The 18,304-nt window shown below is 40.7% G+C and overlaps 1 protein-coding gene across 4 annotated transcripts in view; it reads right to left on the minus strand.

Moving 5' to 3' along the window:
- Nucleotides 1-15,431, minus strand: part of ERI1 (exoribonuclease 1) — a 95,755-nt gene extending 80,324 nt beyond the window's left edge. For 2 of the 4 annotated variants that reach the window (XM_046648414.1, XM_046648411.1), the window contains exons 1-5: nt 14,846-15,090; nt 10,728-10,906; nt 7,401-7,611; nt 3,209-3,292; nt 1,740-1,849 (exon numbers count right to left, since the gene is read on the minus strand). In XM_046648414.1, the coding sequence (XP_046504370.1) occupies nt 1,740-1,849; nt 3,209-3,292; nt 7,401-7,611; nt 10,728-10,906; nt 14,846-14,953 (692 nt within the window). In that variant the 5' untranslated portion in view covers nt 14,954-15,090. Of the gene's footprint in view, nt 1-1,739; nt 1,850-3,208; nt 3,293-7,400; nt 7,612-10,727; nt 10,907-14,534; nt 14,735-14,845; nt 15,091-15,407 lie in introns of those variants that run through there. The other 2 variants (XM_046648413.1, XM_046648412.1) reach the window with 2 other exon arrangements.
- Nucleotides 15,432-18,304: the final 2,873 nt, after the last annotated feature.

Raw genomic sequence — 18,304 nt, forward strand, 5'->3', positions numbered from 1 at the left:
TAATTCTAAAATAACTCTGCTAAGCTTACTTTTAATGCCAGGTTTATATTAGGAAATTCTTTGAGGGTGTGCTTTGAAATAAAACAAAAATCAAAAACATGAACAAAATACTCGAAAGAGACAAAAGTAGTTGGTATCAAGCAGGTAGAATATGATTCGTTCTGCTACAGTGTCAGTTTCTACAACACCCATCATCCCATGGAGGTAGGGGAATACTGGCTGTATAGCGTGGCAACTGTGTTGGTTCACACATGGTTCTTTCTAGGCAGATGGAGTCAGAATAACAGCAGTAGGAATTATAACCTTCAGCAGGAAAGAAAAAAAGCTCTCAACTCAGCTGCTGCACTGACAACAGGAGTATTTTCAAGTGCATTTTAAGAAAATTAAAAACAAGTGCCCATCCGCAGGATCCTGCTGCTTCTGTGCATTTGTAAGATCCTCGGGGGCAACGTCCACCTACCCTGCGCTGCTTTCCCGGGCTGTCCAAATTGCTTCTAGAGGTACTCATTATTGGTTTTTTAATGCTCTGGTTACAAAATTGCACAGGTTTTGATGATCTGCCCCAAAGTATGAGGTTTTTACCAAGTCGCACATACTGTGTTATGACAGAAACACCCGTATACTTGAGCAGAAGCGCTGCTCATTCAGGTTTAAAATCAATAATAGATTTCTAAAGAGGTCTATCAACATTTTCCCAAACTTCCATTTCAAAACACAACAACGATGTGATTAAATTCCGTGTTCTTCCCCTCCTGTATGTGAGGGCTTCTAAACTCGTCACGAGGGTGACATCCCAGCTTCAGCGCACAAACTGTCCACAGTCTGAAACAGAAGTGCGTTAGGACTTTCTTCAATCTCAACAGCACCATGGGACAGGAGCTGCCCCAGCACAATGCCGTAATCCTTGTTTCAAGCGCTTTCATCTGCCCAAGTAGCCTGTCGTTTAACAAATGCTTTCTGAGAACGTATTTTGCGCCCAGCACTCCAGTAAGCATTATGGAAGACTATCAAGGAGCAAAGTCCGCACTCTGAAAGGATTTTTCATCTCCTTGCAAATGTAAGTCTTACAAACATAAAGTTGAGATATCAGAATATTTAGTCAGATTTCAACATGAATGGTACATATAGACGCTATAAGACTGCCAAGAAAGAAAAGATCAATGAGTTCCAGTGTTTGGAGTAAACAGAAAGTGGGCTTTGAATGACGACAAAGCAGCAGTCAAGGATGAGAGCCTTCCTTCCAGTAGAGAGGAAAGCATGAGCGAGCACATAGAGAAGGGACAAACCCTGTGACTCACAGCCAGCCTGACTGGGGTGAAAAAGAACGGCTGGTGGATGTGGTTGCACAGGTGGGGCAGGATCAGATGAGAGAACCCTGACAGCCAGACTGAAGAGTCTGGACTTTCTGAGCAAGAAAGTGTCCTGATAAAAACAGAGTTTTAATAAAGTTACTTCAGTTTCACATGTTAATATTTATCTTTCTCTAGTCTTCTAGATTTCCCAGATTAGACCATTATCATTGCTTTCCCTCCTCTCTTTGATCTCTAATTTAACAGGAATAATTTAGTTAAATTAGTTTAACTAGGAATAAGAACATGAAAGGACAAGTACTGTCTCCTGTGAGGGACTCTAGCATCTTTACTAAATAATATTTTTATGGTTATTCTGAAAGTAAAATGAGTAAGGACATCTTTAATCTTACAAAGTCGATTAAAAAGATAATTTCCCTAAATACGTACCCATCCGTTAATATGGAATATTTATACTTGGTTCCTAGTTCCTTCAGTTTCATCCAGTCAACTACCTTTCTTAGTACCTGAGGGAAGGTATCAGCTCCGTCTACCAGATCCTGAGGAGACAAAGTAAACTTTATGAAATTCACGGTAGCTACACGTAGTCCTACAAAACCCGACACAAACACCGGAGGGAAAGGAACAGAGAGAAAGTCTTCTGTGATGTTTAAACTCTTCATGATTTCTGCGGTGGAGATCCACTAACACTTTATTTTTAAGACAATTAAAAAGTGTTTATAGCCAAGTATTAGAGACTGCTTCCAACTGAAGTACACAATCCTCCCCAAACGAAGATTTAAGATCATCCCCAGTGGCTCTTTCTTCAGGCCTCAACCTGGCGGCTCACCAATCCTCCGGAGCTGAGAAAGGGAACTCTGCTCAGCTGGAAGCCACAGCCCTCCCTCTGAAGGGGTTCTCCCATCCCGAAGCTCACCTCTTCCCATGACACACGCACACTGCTGTCAGACTCAGCCTCCCAAAACGGAAATCTGCTCTACCACAACCCTTCCATACTCACAGTCCTCCCAACACCCCACCAGGCTTTTGGGCTAAAAAGACACAAGACTCTTCACAACCTGGCTTGCCTCTGCCCTTCACTTTAGCTTTATTTGTGACCATTTTCTTATTAGCCCATACACACCTGAATCATCCCAAACTACCTACAATTGCACCCTTCACATCTGAAATACCCAGCTCTTCTTTTCTGCCTATTACCTATCATGATGGAGCCCAAGCTCGGCAACTTGAAGAAGTGTTTCCCAGGACAGCCCTCCATTCTCTCTGTCATAGGAAGTCCTTTGTATAGGTGCCCATAGTACCCCGATCAAACACCAAATGACTTGTCAGTCTTCCTAATCATATTCTGACCACCGGTTTAATCTGTCTGTCCTCCTGATTAGAGATCGTTAAGTGAGCTGAGGAGAGGGACTGACTTGATCATCTCTGTTCCCGTGGTACCCTGGCAAATATTATAGTAGGCGCTCAAATATTTGTTGAGTGAATGAATGAATAAATAAGGGAACTAAGTAAATGATCCTAGGGCTACCACATTAGAACACAACTAAAAATCAGAGACCTAAGGAAAACTGAGCTATAGTCAGGTTGTAAACAGGCACACTTTAAAACTTTATCTCCAAGTTTAGCATAGTAACATTGACTTTACTAATGCTCCCAACACCTAAGACCTTCAGATTCATTGTTACAAACCTTAAAAGAAAAGGCTGAGAAAAATTTTACCAAGTGTAAAATGTGCTTTTCTATTTTTTAAAAATTAAAATACGAAGGATCTTTACCAAGCAAGGAAAGTATCACATTAATTTAAACTGTTTACAACAACAATTTTGAAAAACTATGAAATAAATCCCTAACTTCGAAACTTCTTTCCAACTCTAGAAAAACAAACACAGAATTATAACCTGAGTAATTCCAGTTAGATTGATGCAGAAATCAGAAAGCTGTGTGTTAATCTCTGGTCTCACATACTGCTGAAACGTATCTTCCTACAAGGGAAAGACAGGAAGTTAAAGCATTTCCTGTGACTTAAGATACATGACACATGATACATGACAAATTCAGCCACACGCGGTTGTAATTTTATAGGTGCTCATGACATAGACCTTTCTAGAGTTTTAACAATTTAAGGATAATTCCCTACTCCCAAAGCACTCTAATTTTTTTAATTAAAAAATTGTTCCAGGGGCTGGTCCCATGGCCTAGTGGGTAAGTTCCCGTGCTCGGGTTCAGTGGCCCAGGGTTTCGCTGGTTCAGATCCTGGGTGCGGACACGGCACCTCATCAGGCCATGCTGAGGCAGTGTCCCACATGCCACAACTAGAAGGACCCACAACTAAAATATATAACTATGTACTAGGGGGATTTGGTGAGAAAAAGCAGAAAAAAGAAATTGTTTCATACCTTAAAAAATTTTAAGATAAAGCAAGTGTCTAAAACCAAGCCCTCAAACCAAAATTTAAATGAACATTTCCTGAGGAGCAAAATGTTGATAATTTTGTTTGTAGTATTTTGAAACTGTAAAGTCTATTAACACAAGCTCTACTTCAAGATACTAAGAGCTTTTCAAATAATAAATTCTTTTGAAGAAATGCCAGTCTTCAGTTATAAGAAATTAGCTCCAGATTATTGCTCTCATTTACTCCTGAATAGTCCTTATTTTTATGTTAAGATTCCATTAAACTGAATTCTGAATAGTCCAAATTTGACTATATATGTGGTAGTTTAAAGGGTGACAATACTGTATTTTTTAGCAATTTTTCACTTCCTCAAGAAGCTGTCAAGCTTGCCTTCTTACTTTCTGATCACAAGCACTCCGTGAACTCAGTGCAGCCAGTGTGGTTATCACCAGACTCAGGCCGCCAGCTGCCTTTTCCTCTAACCCCAAATCAGATCACACTAAGTCATGTGTTAAACATTAAGGACAATTTCAAAGCCTGAAGATTTGCAGGCATCAACTGTTAATAGCAGGCAGATATGGAGAAAAAGACAAAGAGTATTCTTTGTAGAAGACGAAAGAATTAAGAAAAATAAATGCTCATCTTTCCTAAGCATAAATTCTTTTTACATACTATTAAGCAGATAAATTATATAAATATTTACTAACAACTGTAAAACAGCAAAATTAAAGAACAGCAAAGAACACTTCAACTTCAAAAGTTTGATCCTCTTTACTTACCAGACATGTTGGAAAAGGAAAAATTCTACTTAACTGAATTTCATAGATAAATGAAGTCTACATTCTTTTAAGTTTCAAAATTTTGTTTATAATTTTAAATGAAAATCTTTCAAAAATATAAGGCAACTTCCCTTACCATTACAAGGAGGTAATACTAAGCATAACATTAATGAAATCTGACTCACTATTTAATACTTTGAACAGAACGATGCTATAGAGAACTATGCATTCATTGACCAAATATTTAATAATCACTTAAATAAATTACATAGTAAGCCAAAAAATGAAGTAGGTAAGAGGGCTCAGAAACACTGGGTGTGTGGGGGTGGTTAAGCTACACTATTAGATGACCAGTTAGGCTTTATTTAGAAGGTGAGAGTGGAAGGGAGGGAAGGGAGGGGAGGGAGGGAGGAAGGAAGGGAGGAAGGGAAGAAGGAAGGAAAGAAGGAAGGAAGGGAGGGAGGAAGGAAAGGAAGGAAGGAGGGAGGGAGGGAGGGAGGAAGGGAAGGGATGGAGGGAGGGAGGGAGGAAGGGAGGGAGGGAGGAAGGAAGGAAGGGAGGGAGCATGGGAGGGAGGGAATTAGCAGCAGGACCCCTGAAGGAAAGAATTAGAGCTAAAGCCCTGGGAGGGGAGAGGGTGGAGCACACCTGGCATTTTTGAGAAACAGCAAGCAGGTCAATATGGTGCCATCAAGTAACAATAGGCCAGATCATATAAGGAATATGACTTTTACTCTAAGTTAACTGGGGAGCCACTGAAGGGTTTTGAGCAGAGGAGTGAAATGATCGCTACGGCCACTATGTTGAGAACTGGCTGTAGGGGACAAGGATTGAACCGCAGAGACCAGTTAGATAGTGAACGCAGTAAATCCAGACAGGAAATTATTGGGGCTCACACTAGAGGCAGAGCCGTGCAGCTGAGTGTCTGGTTCTCAATATATGAGCAAACAGGAGTCACTGTTGGACTGGATGTGTGATGTGAGAGAAACAGAGGAGTCAAGGATGACCACAACGTTTCTGAACTGCGCAATTAGAAAGACAGAGTCGCCATCGCTCAAGCTATGGAAGCCTGAAGATAAAACAGGTTGAGGGTATATTCAGTTGGGGCCATGTTAAGAAACGTGTTTAGGTGTCCAAGTAGAGATATTAAGGAAGCAGTCTGGATTCGGGGCAGAGGTCCAGGTTGAAGACATGTAATTGGAAGTGATGAGCATATAGTTTCTAAAAGCTACCGAACTAGATGATAGATGAGATCATTAAGGGAGGAGATCTATAAAGAGGACCTCGCATTGAACTGGGGCATCTGAGAAGAGGAAGCTGGGAATAAAAGGAGGAACCAGCACAGGAAACTGTGAAGGGGAACCTAATGAGGGTGGAGAAAAATCCAGAGAATGGGGTGTACTGGTAGTCACCTGAAGAAAGTGTTTCAAGGAGAGAGTGATCAGTTCTACCCGGATTTAGGTAAAGGTCAAGATGACACTGATGAATAATTTTAGTGGAAGAAGAGGACTGAACATGTAACTTCAATCCACAGTGGTGTGGGTTTAAGAGAGAATAGGAGGAAACAGACATAACTTTTTCAAAGAAATCTGCCACATAGGAACAAAGAAATGGGCTAGCTGGCAGGGAAGTGAGATCAAGTGAAGGCTTTTTATGGTGAGAAAAATACCAACATGTTTGTATGTGATGGAAACAATACAGTAGAAAGCAATAAATCATTAATGTCTAAATAAGGGAGGAGAATTGCGAGAGCAACAACCTCGAGTAAGAGAGAAGTGCAATCTACTGAGTTATGTCTGGATGCCAAGATGCCCAGATGATCTTTAATCTGCTTTGGACAACAAAATTAGGTAAACAGGCTGATTAAGAATATAATTAAAAGAGGCTATGAACAATACCAAGAAAAAAATCAATGCATCTTAATGCACAAAGCCTTTTTTTTTTTTTAAGATTGGCACCTGAGCTAACAACTGCTGTCAATGTTCCTTTTTTTTTTTTCCTGCTTTTTCTCTCAAAATCCCCCTAGGACATAGTTGTATATTTTAGTTGTGGGTCCTTCTAGTTGTGGCATATGGGGCACCGTCTCAGACGAGTGGTGCCATGTCTACGCCCAGGATCTGAACCGGTGAAACCCTGGGCCCCCGAAGCAGAGTGCACAAACTCAGCCCTCGGGCCGGCCCCATACAAAGCCTTGTTATACTTACTCCCAGTGTGGTGGGGGCAACTGGAGATACCACATAAGTAACTTTTGGACATTTGAGATGCTATGATATATCCTCACTCAGATTTTACAAGGCAAACAGTATTATTCTGGATAATTCCCGCTGACTTCCTGAACTAACAATGCACTGACAAGTTTCTAAAGCACATATATTGTATGGCTTAGACGCCAAGGTTATGAGAGTCGGTTCCCCCATGAACTTTTCACCAGAAAGATGGCCAGTTCTAAGCTGAAAGGCGATGTCTGTAAATTATCATTGTTAGACATCAGAGTATAAACTAGTCTACAGCAGCAGTTCTCGATCCTGACTGTGTATCAACTGAGAAGATTTAAAAAAAAATGCTGACAGCAGGGGCCCCACCACAGAACAACTAAACCAGAACCTCTGGGACGGAGGCCAGGCATCAGTATTTTTATTTTTTTACTCTCTAGGAGATTCTGATGTCCAGCCAGATATGTGTTCTAAACAAACAGAAAAAACACCCTAATTTTTGCTACTGGAAAAGAAGAGAAGCAGACTCTGAAATTATTTTATTATTGCTTTTCTATTAATCAAGCTGATACAAAAGACACAGCAAAAGCAAAAAGCCCACTTTAGAATTCTAATTCTAGCGAAAAGAGCAAATGAGATGCTTCATCTTACTAGCAAACTCCAGAACAGCTGCTAAAATAAAATTAAAATATAACAATTCACTTACTATTTCTAAAGTATGAGTATTCAGTAAAACGACAGGAAATTCAATTATTTCATGTATGAACTCAGGTGGGTTACCCTCTTCACAGGTGGCTTCAAAGTCAATAATACAAATGTAGTCATAGTAACTGTCGGCAGCATTGCTCTCTTTTAACATCAGCTTCTGCTTCTTATAATAGTTTTTCAGCCTCTTCTTTAGTACATCCTTTACTCCCCTAAAAAAATAAGAATAAAATGAACTCTTAGGTGAATCTTACACTCAAGAACCTGAACTCTTACCTGCTGGCACTGGATTGAACACAGTTACAGCATAATTTAGCAAATGTTAGCTAAAATAAATGTAAAGAAAGCAAGACTCAAAGTTAAGTTAGCAAAGAACTAATTAAAATGTTTAATAGAGCATCAATATTTTCCTTTGCAACTAACTTCATTTTTATACTACATAAGAGCATTTTCTCTAATATATACTGGTTCTACAAACCATAAGCCTTGTCAGCATAGACCACCTACAACGCCACACTGCCTTATATACTAAGATGACACACATGATACAAGAACTGAAATTAATATTGCATTATTCTACTGGCCAAATATAAATTTCAGAGTATGAAAATCCAGTTGAATTGAACATATTGTGCTATCTCTTTCCTTTCTTTTGGCTTTTATGGGTTAGACAACTAAAAAAATCCATCCAAATATGAAAGCACTATGAACCCAGTATATAAAGTTGAACATGTTAGCTATTTAACTAGAAAAACTAATTTAGAAGATATGTAGAGTAAACCGTGTCCAGGAGAACACGTCCTATTCAGTAGGTTCTTAACTGGAAGTAGATTTCTTAACTCACCATGGACAGAACAGGATGTAGGAGATTTTAGTATCGTGAGTATTTTTGAAATATATGTCCCACAAACAGTGGGGTGGGGAAAGGATTGTTCTAACAGATAACAACGGTTGCAGTGGTGGTCACGTTCTTCAAACCATACGTATTTCTTCAAAAAATTAAAAGTCACGACCAATGCTCAGACTTCCTTCAGCATTACTTGGTTGGGTCCGGTAATGGCTTGCAAATATAAAATGGCAGTAAAAATAAGAGGATCTAAATTGCAATTAATGTGTAGTGACAAGTAAGGCATTTTGGTCACATCACCGATGAGTGACTATTTAAAAAAATTGCTTTAACCTTTTGTTTTCCTTTCTACACTACCACTGACAAGCAATTCTACCCACGAAAATACTGATAATTAACCCGTTAGCTGTTTTAAGACAAAGTGTCTTAATGTGTTTATTTGCTTGAGATTTTTCTAAATTACCAACACCTAGGAAAGAAACCCCTTAACCCTTTCATATTAAGGTACTGTGAGTGACCCTTGTGTCATGTGACAGCTTTGGATGACTTTGTCTCAATTTCTCTTTTCTTTCTCTCTTTCTTTTTTGGAGGAACCATACTTTACTAAAGGGTTGCCTGCAAACCCAAGGGCAACACAAACATATAATCAGTTGCTCCAGAGAGAAACTTACATCTTAAACAGTTCTCTTGCCCCTCCACATCCAAATAATCACCATTTCTGCTAATTCCAACTCAGAAAAACATGCAGAATCTGGTTCCCCTTTATTCTCTCTGGTATGGCTCCCATTAGCTTCTTGGACTACAGCAAATGCCTCCATCATCACAACCCTCCTGTCCCCTCTTTACCCTACTTGAGAACTAAGCCCCAAGGCCAATTTCCTGCTGAAATACCTTCAGTGGCTCCCTTCAGTTCACAAGGTAAAATGCAGACTTTGGCATGGAGTTCCTTCACAATTTGACTACGACCTATCATTTCAGTGTCACCTTCAGATGCTCCCCTCCCCACAGTACATCGCATATGACAGACAAAACATACCACAAGTCATTGCCTGCCTATGCGGTGCGCTTTCATCACGTTCTATAACTCTGCTTGTACAACAGCTGAAGAAAAACAAAGATCATGCAGCAGAAAACATACAAACAGAAATTAGGAGTTCTGAGTTCTTTTTGCCTGAAACATCCTCCTCCCCTTTCTGTTTGGCACATCCATTCGAATGTCACCCTTGAATTCCTGAGACAGACTCTCTTCTGTGTTCTCATGTTGTATTTGGCCAGGCCTTCAATGTGGCACTGGTCACTCTGTATTGTGATTACCACTGTGTTTTTCCAAAAGCCGGTGAGCTTTCCACAGCAGGGAATAGATCTGTTTCACCTTTCTAACATCAATGCCCAGTGTAGCGCTTAGAATTCAGTCAGTGCTTGTTGAATAAATGGACAGACATACATCTAGATCTCTAGCTCCCATGCAAGTCAGGAGCGAGCAACTGATCTTCACACCTGGGAAGGACCGAAACTTTGCTCAGAAAATCTTCCACAGGCTACAGATTATATCTTCATAATAGAAAGAGTCAGGGGGAAATGAGGCAAAAACGTTCTTCACGAATTACGATGCAGACAATCTGGAAGGGAAAAGAATATATGTGTGCTCTTTTGAAAAGGAGCGAAGCTCTATTTTAAAGCAAAGAGGGGGAATACTGCTTATAAGAGAGTAAGGATTCAGGGGCACCCAGAAACAAGAACAGTTTTCATCTATTACATGTAGTTAATTTTTTTCTTGATGCCTGGCAGTTCCATTGTCTATCAAAAATCTCTACGTTTTTCTGGATTCTAAAGGCCATTCCTGCCCCATGCCCCAAGTCAAAATAGTGATTTGTTTTGGAAAAAGTTATTAAAAACTTAAGTATGTATACATCTCATTAAAATACACATACACACACACAAATAGAGTTGGCTAAGCTGCACTGTTTTCTCATTCAATTTACAGTTAAACATAATGTATACTATCATTCTGCATATTTGTAGAAACTAAAATAGGAAAAAAATATTTTACAGTAGGTGAATGACTTTCTTAAATTGCCTGATTTCAAAGAAACTCTCTTTATAAAAATAATACAAATGGACAAAAGGAAAATATTCGATCTCACTAATAAAACAAGATACAATAATCCATCAACCAAATGAACTAAAAAAATTTAAAACATACTTGGCATAGAAAGACAGATACTCCTAACCACTGCTGGTAGATTGTCAAAATATTCATAGACTTTGACTCAGCAATCCTAGCCTATCACCTAAAAGACGGACAGAAGAAATCAGAGCTGCACACAAAGATTCACGTACAAGAATGTAAATTAGCTGTTACGTAAATTGTTAATAATGGTTACCTTTTTATGTAGGATTACAGATGACTTAAATTTTCAGCGTTTTCACTAGGATGAGAATGTACTACTTTTATAATTTTAACAAGTGATTTTTAATTACCTGGTTTCAAGCTTGAATTCTGAAAGTTTAGCTCTGAGCTCTTCCTTGCTCATTCTATTAATGCAACCATTCGTAATAGCAATCTCTTTGTAAACTGGGTCACTGAAATCACTTGAATTTGAGGTAATGAACTTAGATCCTTTTGTTTCTTGGCCATCAAATCTACATCGTTGCTTTTTCTACAAAAGAAAAAAAGGGATAGCTTATAATTAGTATAAACATCTTGAAGGTTCGAACTCCTGAGGTCTCTTTGTGCTACGTGTTCAACCAAAAGTACCTACTGCAGCTAGCAGAGGGAGGGCAGGATAGGAAGAAGAAGGATGTGTTTCTAACACAATTTACCGTGCTCTCTTCTGAGTCATGAGGGTCCTTACAGGCAAGCTAAGTAAAAAGAGCACTGGCTGCTGGGGTCAGAGCCACCTCAGCACAGAGCCCCAGCCGACCATTAGCTAGCAGCATGACCGTGCATAGTTACTTATTAGCCTCTGATCTTCAGTTTCCTTATCTATAAAATAGGGCATAATAATAATAGTCTTAAGTGGCAGTTGGTGTTTGGTAATGATAAACAGTATTTAGGCAAGATTATTATAAGGATTAAATGAGATTCTGTATAGCAAGGCTCCTAATACCACAGCCACAGTGGCTATTAACAGATGGCAACTTATTAGCAACACAGACTGCAGAACAAACCTTTTCACAGACAATACTCTAAAATTTACAAACGAACCAATTTTTAAGTTAATCTTCGCAACATTACGCGTGTATAACTCAGTAACTTTCTGAGAATTTTTTAACCTTTCATTTCACAAAGTGAACAGAAATTCCCCAATATAAAAACAAAATGAACTAGAAATGCAGTTCAAAACTTCCTAGTACCCAAGGTAAAACACATAATTTCCAAAAGTTACAGCTACACCAGTTGCTCAGGAAAATACAGTTACTGTATTATAAACCTTTCCTCTTTTCTTAAACCAAAAATCCGTGTTAAGAAAAAACATGACAATTTCATCACTCCACAGGTAGTCCCTGAAATTACTAATATGGTATGTTTCAAAGATTCATTTAAAAGTTAATTATTTTCCACATGCAATGTTACAAACATTAGGTGTTCCAGAATTTTCAAAAACACATTGGTACTTTCTATTAACCCATTTAAAGCTTGTTAAGTTAGCCATAATTGACCACATTATCCCCCTGTGAACTTTATTACAGATTAAGGAGCGGTAACCATTGACAGGCCACAGTCCCTGGCTTAGGACTGATCCTGATGGTTCAGGGACTGTTCCTCACTCTAAACTCTCAATTTAATGCAACACACATTTACTGGAAATGCAATGCTAGGTACTGTGCTCGAGTACTCAAGAACTGCTCGCTCCCACCCCCTCTGAGGAAGACGTCAACAGTTCCAACACGTGAACTGTGCATTAACTGAAGAATAACTATACTCAAATTCCTTGCTGACAAACAGCTAAAAGACTTTACTACACTGATCTTTGACTAAAGCTAAGAAAACAATCAGCCTTCAATAATACAATAAATTGACAATACCAGCTTACTTTATCATTAGAATTTAATCAGCATAATTTATCCTTTGTTTTTAAACTTACACTGAATTTTAAACTTCATCTGCAGTCAGCTTAAAATATAGGTCAACACTGAGTAACATCCTCTCTACCAAAACTGTTGTCTCAGTTAATTTAACCAAGTTTTCTCAACGCTAAATCCTCTGTCTGATTCACTTGCTTAATCCTTATCTAAAACTGTAGCTACAAACATTACCCACAAGTAACACTCAGGCCTCTTCTAGCATGTTATAAGGCAGGATTTCTGTAAAGATCTGCTTCCTCTCCTCGGTCTAACTCCAGCCCTGTTCCTCCAGTGAAGTTCAGGGCACAGCCAGGGTCCAGGTCTCAGTGATCGATTCATATTTCCTCCCAAATGTCAGGTCTACACTAATGGTGTCCAAAGAAAGATGCTTACTTAAGCCAACTGCTAAGGAGCAGAAAGAAAATATTAAAAACCCTACAACGTATTGTTAATCTACAAAAACAAAATTAGTTTACTAAATAATACATACATTGACAATGGCATCCTCCCCAATTCTATGCCCATCTGTCACAGGCCACATACAGTACTGGCCATATAATGAGGAAGTGGCACAGACTCCACAGCACAGAGAGGAATATCCACCTTCTCAGTACTGTGGGATTTCGCAATTTTCATGTGTCCAAGTAAGTGGTTGTACGGTTTATATTATCCCAAATAAGAGAATCTGTACATTAGGGAGCGTGACCATGAAACCCTTTAATACCAAACAGAGGCTTACCAACTATACTGTGAAGTACTTAAGTGTTGTTGAACATAAATATGAGTTACACATTTTCTTTTACAAAAAGATAGAGGTATTCCAAAATTGTAATTTTCTGTGATGAAAAAAGGATAGCTTGATCCTTAGAGTTGTTTTTTTTAACAAACACAATTTGTTGTTTCAAGATGAAATATGTTTTAACAATAAGTTAAATAGTAACTGCTTATCAAAAGAAACTTTTTCTGTGGCAAAAGAAAATAGAAGTTATTTTATTGTCCCCAAAAAACTGCATCATCTATTAAAAAAAAACAACTCTGCATCTGCACACTAAAAAACAAAACTTAGATGCAGAATTTAACTTGATTAAAATTCTTCCAAAGGAAGAATTCTGATAAAATTTGAACCTATCTGTTAAAAATATAAAAATGCAACATCTATTAGTTTACAAAATAATCGACATTAGGGATAATACAAATTCAGTTAGCCGACTTCCAACAAAAAACTCTGCTTAATTGAGGTTTTTTTAAAAACCTCTATCATTGATTAAGAGCATCCAACAATAGGTTTTTAACATATGACAGTCACTAAAACCAATTCGGAACATAGACCCAGGCTTTAAGTCATTATATCTCAAAGTTTCAAGACTTTCAAATATAATGAAGCATATTCAATCACACGTCTCTTATTAAAAAGAAACTTGAAAAATTATTTTTAAAGTGACTTACACGACGATGTTACACGCTGAGATACTCACACACTGAGTACCTCAGATTGAAGAGGGAGATGCGGTGGAAGAGCGGTTCTTTAAAGAGGAGGGATGTGGAAGGCCTCTTTGAAAAGCAATACCTTAAGGAGAACGAGATAACTATGCAAAGACCCAGAGGAAGAGCATGCAGGACCCAGGCAGCATACAAAGACCCCAAAGAGAAAGACTTTCCACCATAAAAGGTGGCAAGGAAGCCAGGCGCAGAGGGAGCAATAGGGAAGCACTGTGCGCGATGCAGTTAGCGACGCAGGCGGCGGCCAGGTCGTGCGGGGCAGCACGCTGGAGACGAAGGAGTAACCCGGACAGATTGATGTCATGAAAGGACCATCCCAGCTGCTGTGCGAAGAACCGGCTGCAGGAGGAGGAGCAAGAGCTAGGCAGCCAAGTACCCACTCTAGGAGGGGCTCAACATTTGTTTGATATTCATAATAATAATAATAAAACACCAATATTGGTATCAGATTATTTACAATCCGCAGCGCTGGTCAAAATAACTATATTCGTTAACTAAGATGAGTAAACAAGTTTTAAGCGCGTTTTTACAATTTTGCCTCTGTAACTAGGAACTACCAGAGAACTGTCAAAATCATTAAGAAAATCAGTCATATACTATGTCTATGTGAGATAGCAGTAAATGGGCAAAAATCAAGGACCAAGCTCCAACTAAGAGGCACAACCACCTTCTGTTAAGGCTGGAATGAGACAGGCTTAAAGATCATAAAAAGTGACATACCTGCAGCATACGATGCGATTTGTTTAAAAATAGCCTACCAATTACCTACAAAGACTAGACAGAACGACCGCAGCGACACCACGCACGGAATGTTTACAGCAGGATTCCCACTCAGAACTCAGAGAACCACAGTCTCGACTGTTCACGCTCATCCAGGAAGTAATCCCGACCACAGGGGCTCAATGACAACCACCCCGAGGCACGGTCCCGGAGCTGGGGACAGGGACGGCGGCCGGGGCTGGGCTCCGAGGCGCGCGGGCGGCGCTTCCCGCGGGCCACCCGAGAAGCAGGGGGCGCGGGCGGGCTCTCACCTCGGCGTTCGGCGGCCGCGGCTCCTCCCCACGCTCCGGCCGCGGCTCCTCCCGCGGCGCGGGGGCCACGGCCTCGCCGCCGGGCTCTTTGCTCTGCTCGTCCTCCATGCCGGGGGTCTCGGAAGAAGCGAGCCGCCGGCGCCCGGCCCGCGCGCCCTCTCACCGGCCAAGCCCGAACGCCCCGCCGTTCTCCGTTGAAAAATTACCAGGCTAGCGTTCCCGCGGCGGCGGCCACACAAACTCGAGCGGACACCTCCCACTTCCGGGAGCGTGCGGCGTCCCCACGCCGCGCAGGCGCAGTGGGCTGGCGCGAGCGCATCTGCCGCCGGGGAGGGAGGATGAAAGACGGGAGCGCGCGGGAGGCGGGAGACGCGAGGTGGGGAGGGCTCAGAGGTCCCCGCGCGCGCAGGACGGGGGTCCTGTGGAGGGTGCGCAAGCGGCTAGCTTCGAGTCCCTTGGGACACTACCGGAGTAAACGATCCCACCCACGGTTCCTGAGAAGAAAAACGAGGGGGACCCTATAGGAATTTAAACCATAGCAAATATTTAGAAAACAACGTACATTTCCCATAAGAAGTGCAAGACATCCGCTTCTGGACAAGACGAAGAAATGGGTCTGGGCTTAGTAGAACACTGAACTAGATACGTGAACCGACTGTTTTGAAATCCTGGACAACAGGCAGTTCTGAACTGTTAGACCTGGGAGAAAAAAACCGAATGAGATGAGCTGTGCATCACCCTGGCTTTCTGCCTAGAGGCCTGATCAGCAAATGGCAAGCAGTAGGATATTGGAGAATATGAGGAAGCCCGTTTGGTGTAAAACTAATTCCTCCTGACCTTGTATTTTCCAAAGGGGCCTGACGTGGCCACTGAGCATGCACTGTATAGCTGCTTTAAGCATTTGCTGTGTCTCAAAGACAAGAACAAATACCCTTAAGATAAAGGTGCAGCTTCTCCCACATTGGCATTTCCTTACCGGTGAGCATCTCTCTGTGGGCTAGGAACTGATTGCTACACTCACCCTGTGACCCAGCTCGAGAGAACTGACCTGCTGCCTGCTGGGTCCATCAATCGCTGTGCCAACAGGGCAATCTCGTGACTGTTGTAAAAGGGATATTCCAATCATATGTGATGCATGCTCTTTGACTGTATATTCCTTGACTCTGTACTCCCCTGCTTCTTTGGAGTGCTCCATTCCTTTGTGGAAGTACTCTCCCAGGCTATATTGTTATCAAATCTGGCTCATAATAAACTCATCCCAAGTTTGATTTATAGATTTGTGATGGATTATTTGCGTCAACAGGCCGTTTCCAGTTAGAGGTGCAGGGAAGGGGCACTCAGAGACCCAGGTCTCCCTGACAAGACAGAGGTCTCACTGAACTGAGAAGATGGGGATTGGGGTTTAGAAGATTTGGGGAGGCCAGGTGGGTTGGAATTTGTTGAGTGGCGTTCACAGACAAAGAGCTTCAGAAATCTGCAGAGGAGTGTTCTTGAATCTTTAGCTGAATAAAAATCAGTGAACATGTCATGTGAAACTCCAGAGGGCCAGGAAAGAACAATTATTGGGGAACCATAAACCCAACAATTCTGAGAGCTCACACAGGACCAGGAATCATTTGACTTCCCTGCAGCCGGAGTGGAGAGACTTTGTTGAATACCTGAAATACGCGGTAGAGATCCCAGAGGTGTCACACCTTGGTAGGGAGGTAGACTAGCCCTGGCCTCTAGGGTCTAGAGTAAAAGATATTGTAGACCCTTCGGAGAATTTAAAACAAACTCTCAAAAGAGCAGACTGTAAGTAACCTGTCTGCCAGAACAAAGTTTAATTCTCTCTAAAACACTACAGTAAAATCCAAGACAACAACATGAAACTCAAAATATCAGACATCCAGTCAAAAATACATGCCAGGAAGTAGGGAAATATGTCATAGAGTCAGTCAATTGAAACGTGTCCAGAAATGATGAAAATGATGTCATTAACACATAAAGACTTTAAACACCTATTATAAACGTGCGCAGGGCCAGCCCTGTTGCCTAGTGGTTGTTTACCATGGTCCTATTCAGCAGCATGAGTTTGGGTCCTGGGTGCAGTCCCATACCACTCCTCAGCAGCCATGCTGTGACGGTGACCCACATGCAGAATAGAGGACAAGTGGCACAGATGTTAGCTCAGGGAAAATCTTCCTCAAGCAAAAACAAGTGCTCAATATGCTCAAGGATTTAAAGGAAAAAATAACAGGAAAGAAACTGAAGAGATTAAAAAAAAAAAATCAGCAAATAGAATTTCTGGAGATGAAAAATGTAATATCTGAAATTTTAAAAAATATCTAAGAGGGGTGGATAGTACATTAGGCCCTGCAGGGGAAAAAAAAAGTAATGACTTTGAAGACATAGCAATAGAAACAATCCAAAATGATGCACACAGAGAAAATTGACTGGAAAAAAACATGAACGGAGCCTCATGACAATACAAAGAGGCCTGATCTATATGTAATTGCAGCCTCATAAAGGGAACGGAGGTGGAGAAAAAAATATTTGAAGAAATAATGGACAAAAATGGTCCAAAGTTGATGAAACCTATAAACCACAGATCTAAGAAGGTCAAAAAAGTCCAAGTAAGGTAAACATACAGAAAACTACACCAAGGCATATCATAATCACATTGGTGGAAAACAGTGATGAAGAAAAAATCTTAAAAACAGCTAGAGAAAAAAGATTCATTATATACAAAGGAACAAAAAGAATTTTCGTAGGGGGCCAGCCCTGTCGCCGAGTGGTTAAGTTCGTGCACTCTGCTTCGGCAGCCTGGGGTTTGCCAGTTTGGATCCTGGGTGCAGACTTACATATCACTCATAAAGCCATGCTGTGCTGGCATCCCACACAGAAGAATTAGAATGACTTACAATTAGGATATACAACTATGGACTGGGGCTTGGGGGAGAAAAAAAAAAGAGGAAGATTGGCAACAGATGTTAGCTCAGGGCCAATCTTCCTCACCAAATATCATTAAAAAAAAATTTTCATAGATTTCTCATTAGAAACCTTACAAGCCAAAAGAAAATGAAACGACAACTTCAAAGTTCAAAAACAAAACAAAATTGTCAACTTGGAATTCTTTACTCAGCAGGGTGAGACAAAGACGTTTTCAGGCAAACGAGCCCAGGAAAGCCACGTCCTGAAGGAGAGCCATCCCAGCTGACTTGCACACCTGTGAGGAAGCAAAATGAATGCTGATTGTAAGCCACTGGGATGCTTCATTATCCAGCATTATTATAAAAATAATTAACAAATACAGGATCACTTCAAGTCACGTGGCAATGTGTGAGGACATATAATTCCCTAATAGACAAAGGGACATAACTGGAAATCTACCAGAGGTGTTCTACTTCTGATGTCACCTGTTTCTTCCTAAGGGGACTGTATTTTTCACCTCATGACTACAGACTTACCTTTGTGTTT

This window comes from Equus quagga, chromosome 22 (genome assembly GCF_021613505.1).
Source record: "Equus quagga isolate Etosha38 chromosome 22, UCLA_HA_Equagga_1.0, whole genome shotgun sequence".
NCBI lineage: Eukaryota > Metazoa > Chordata > Mammalia > Perissodactyla > Equidae > Equus > Equus quagga.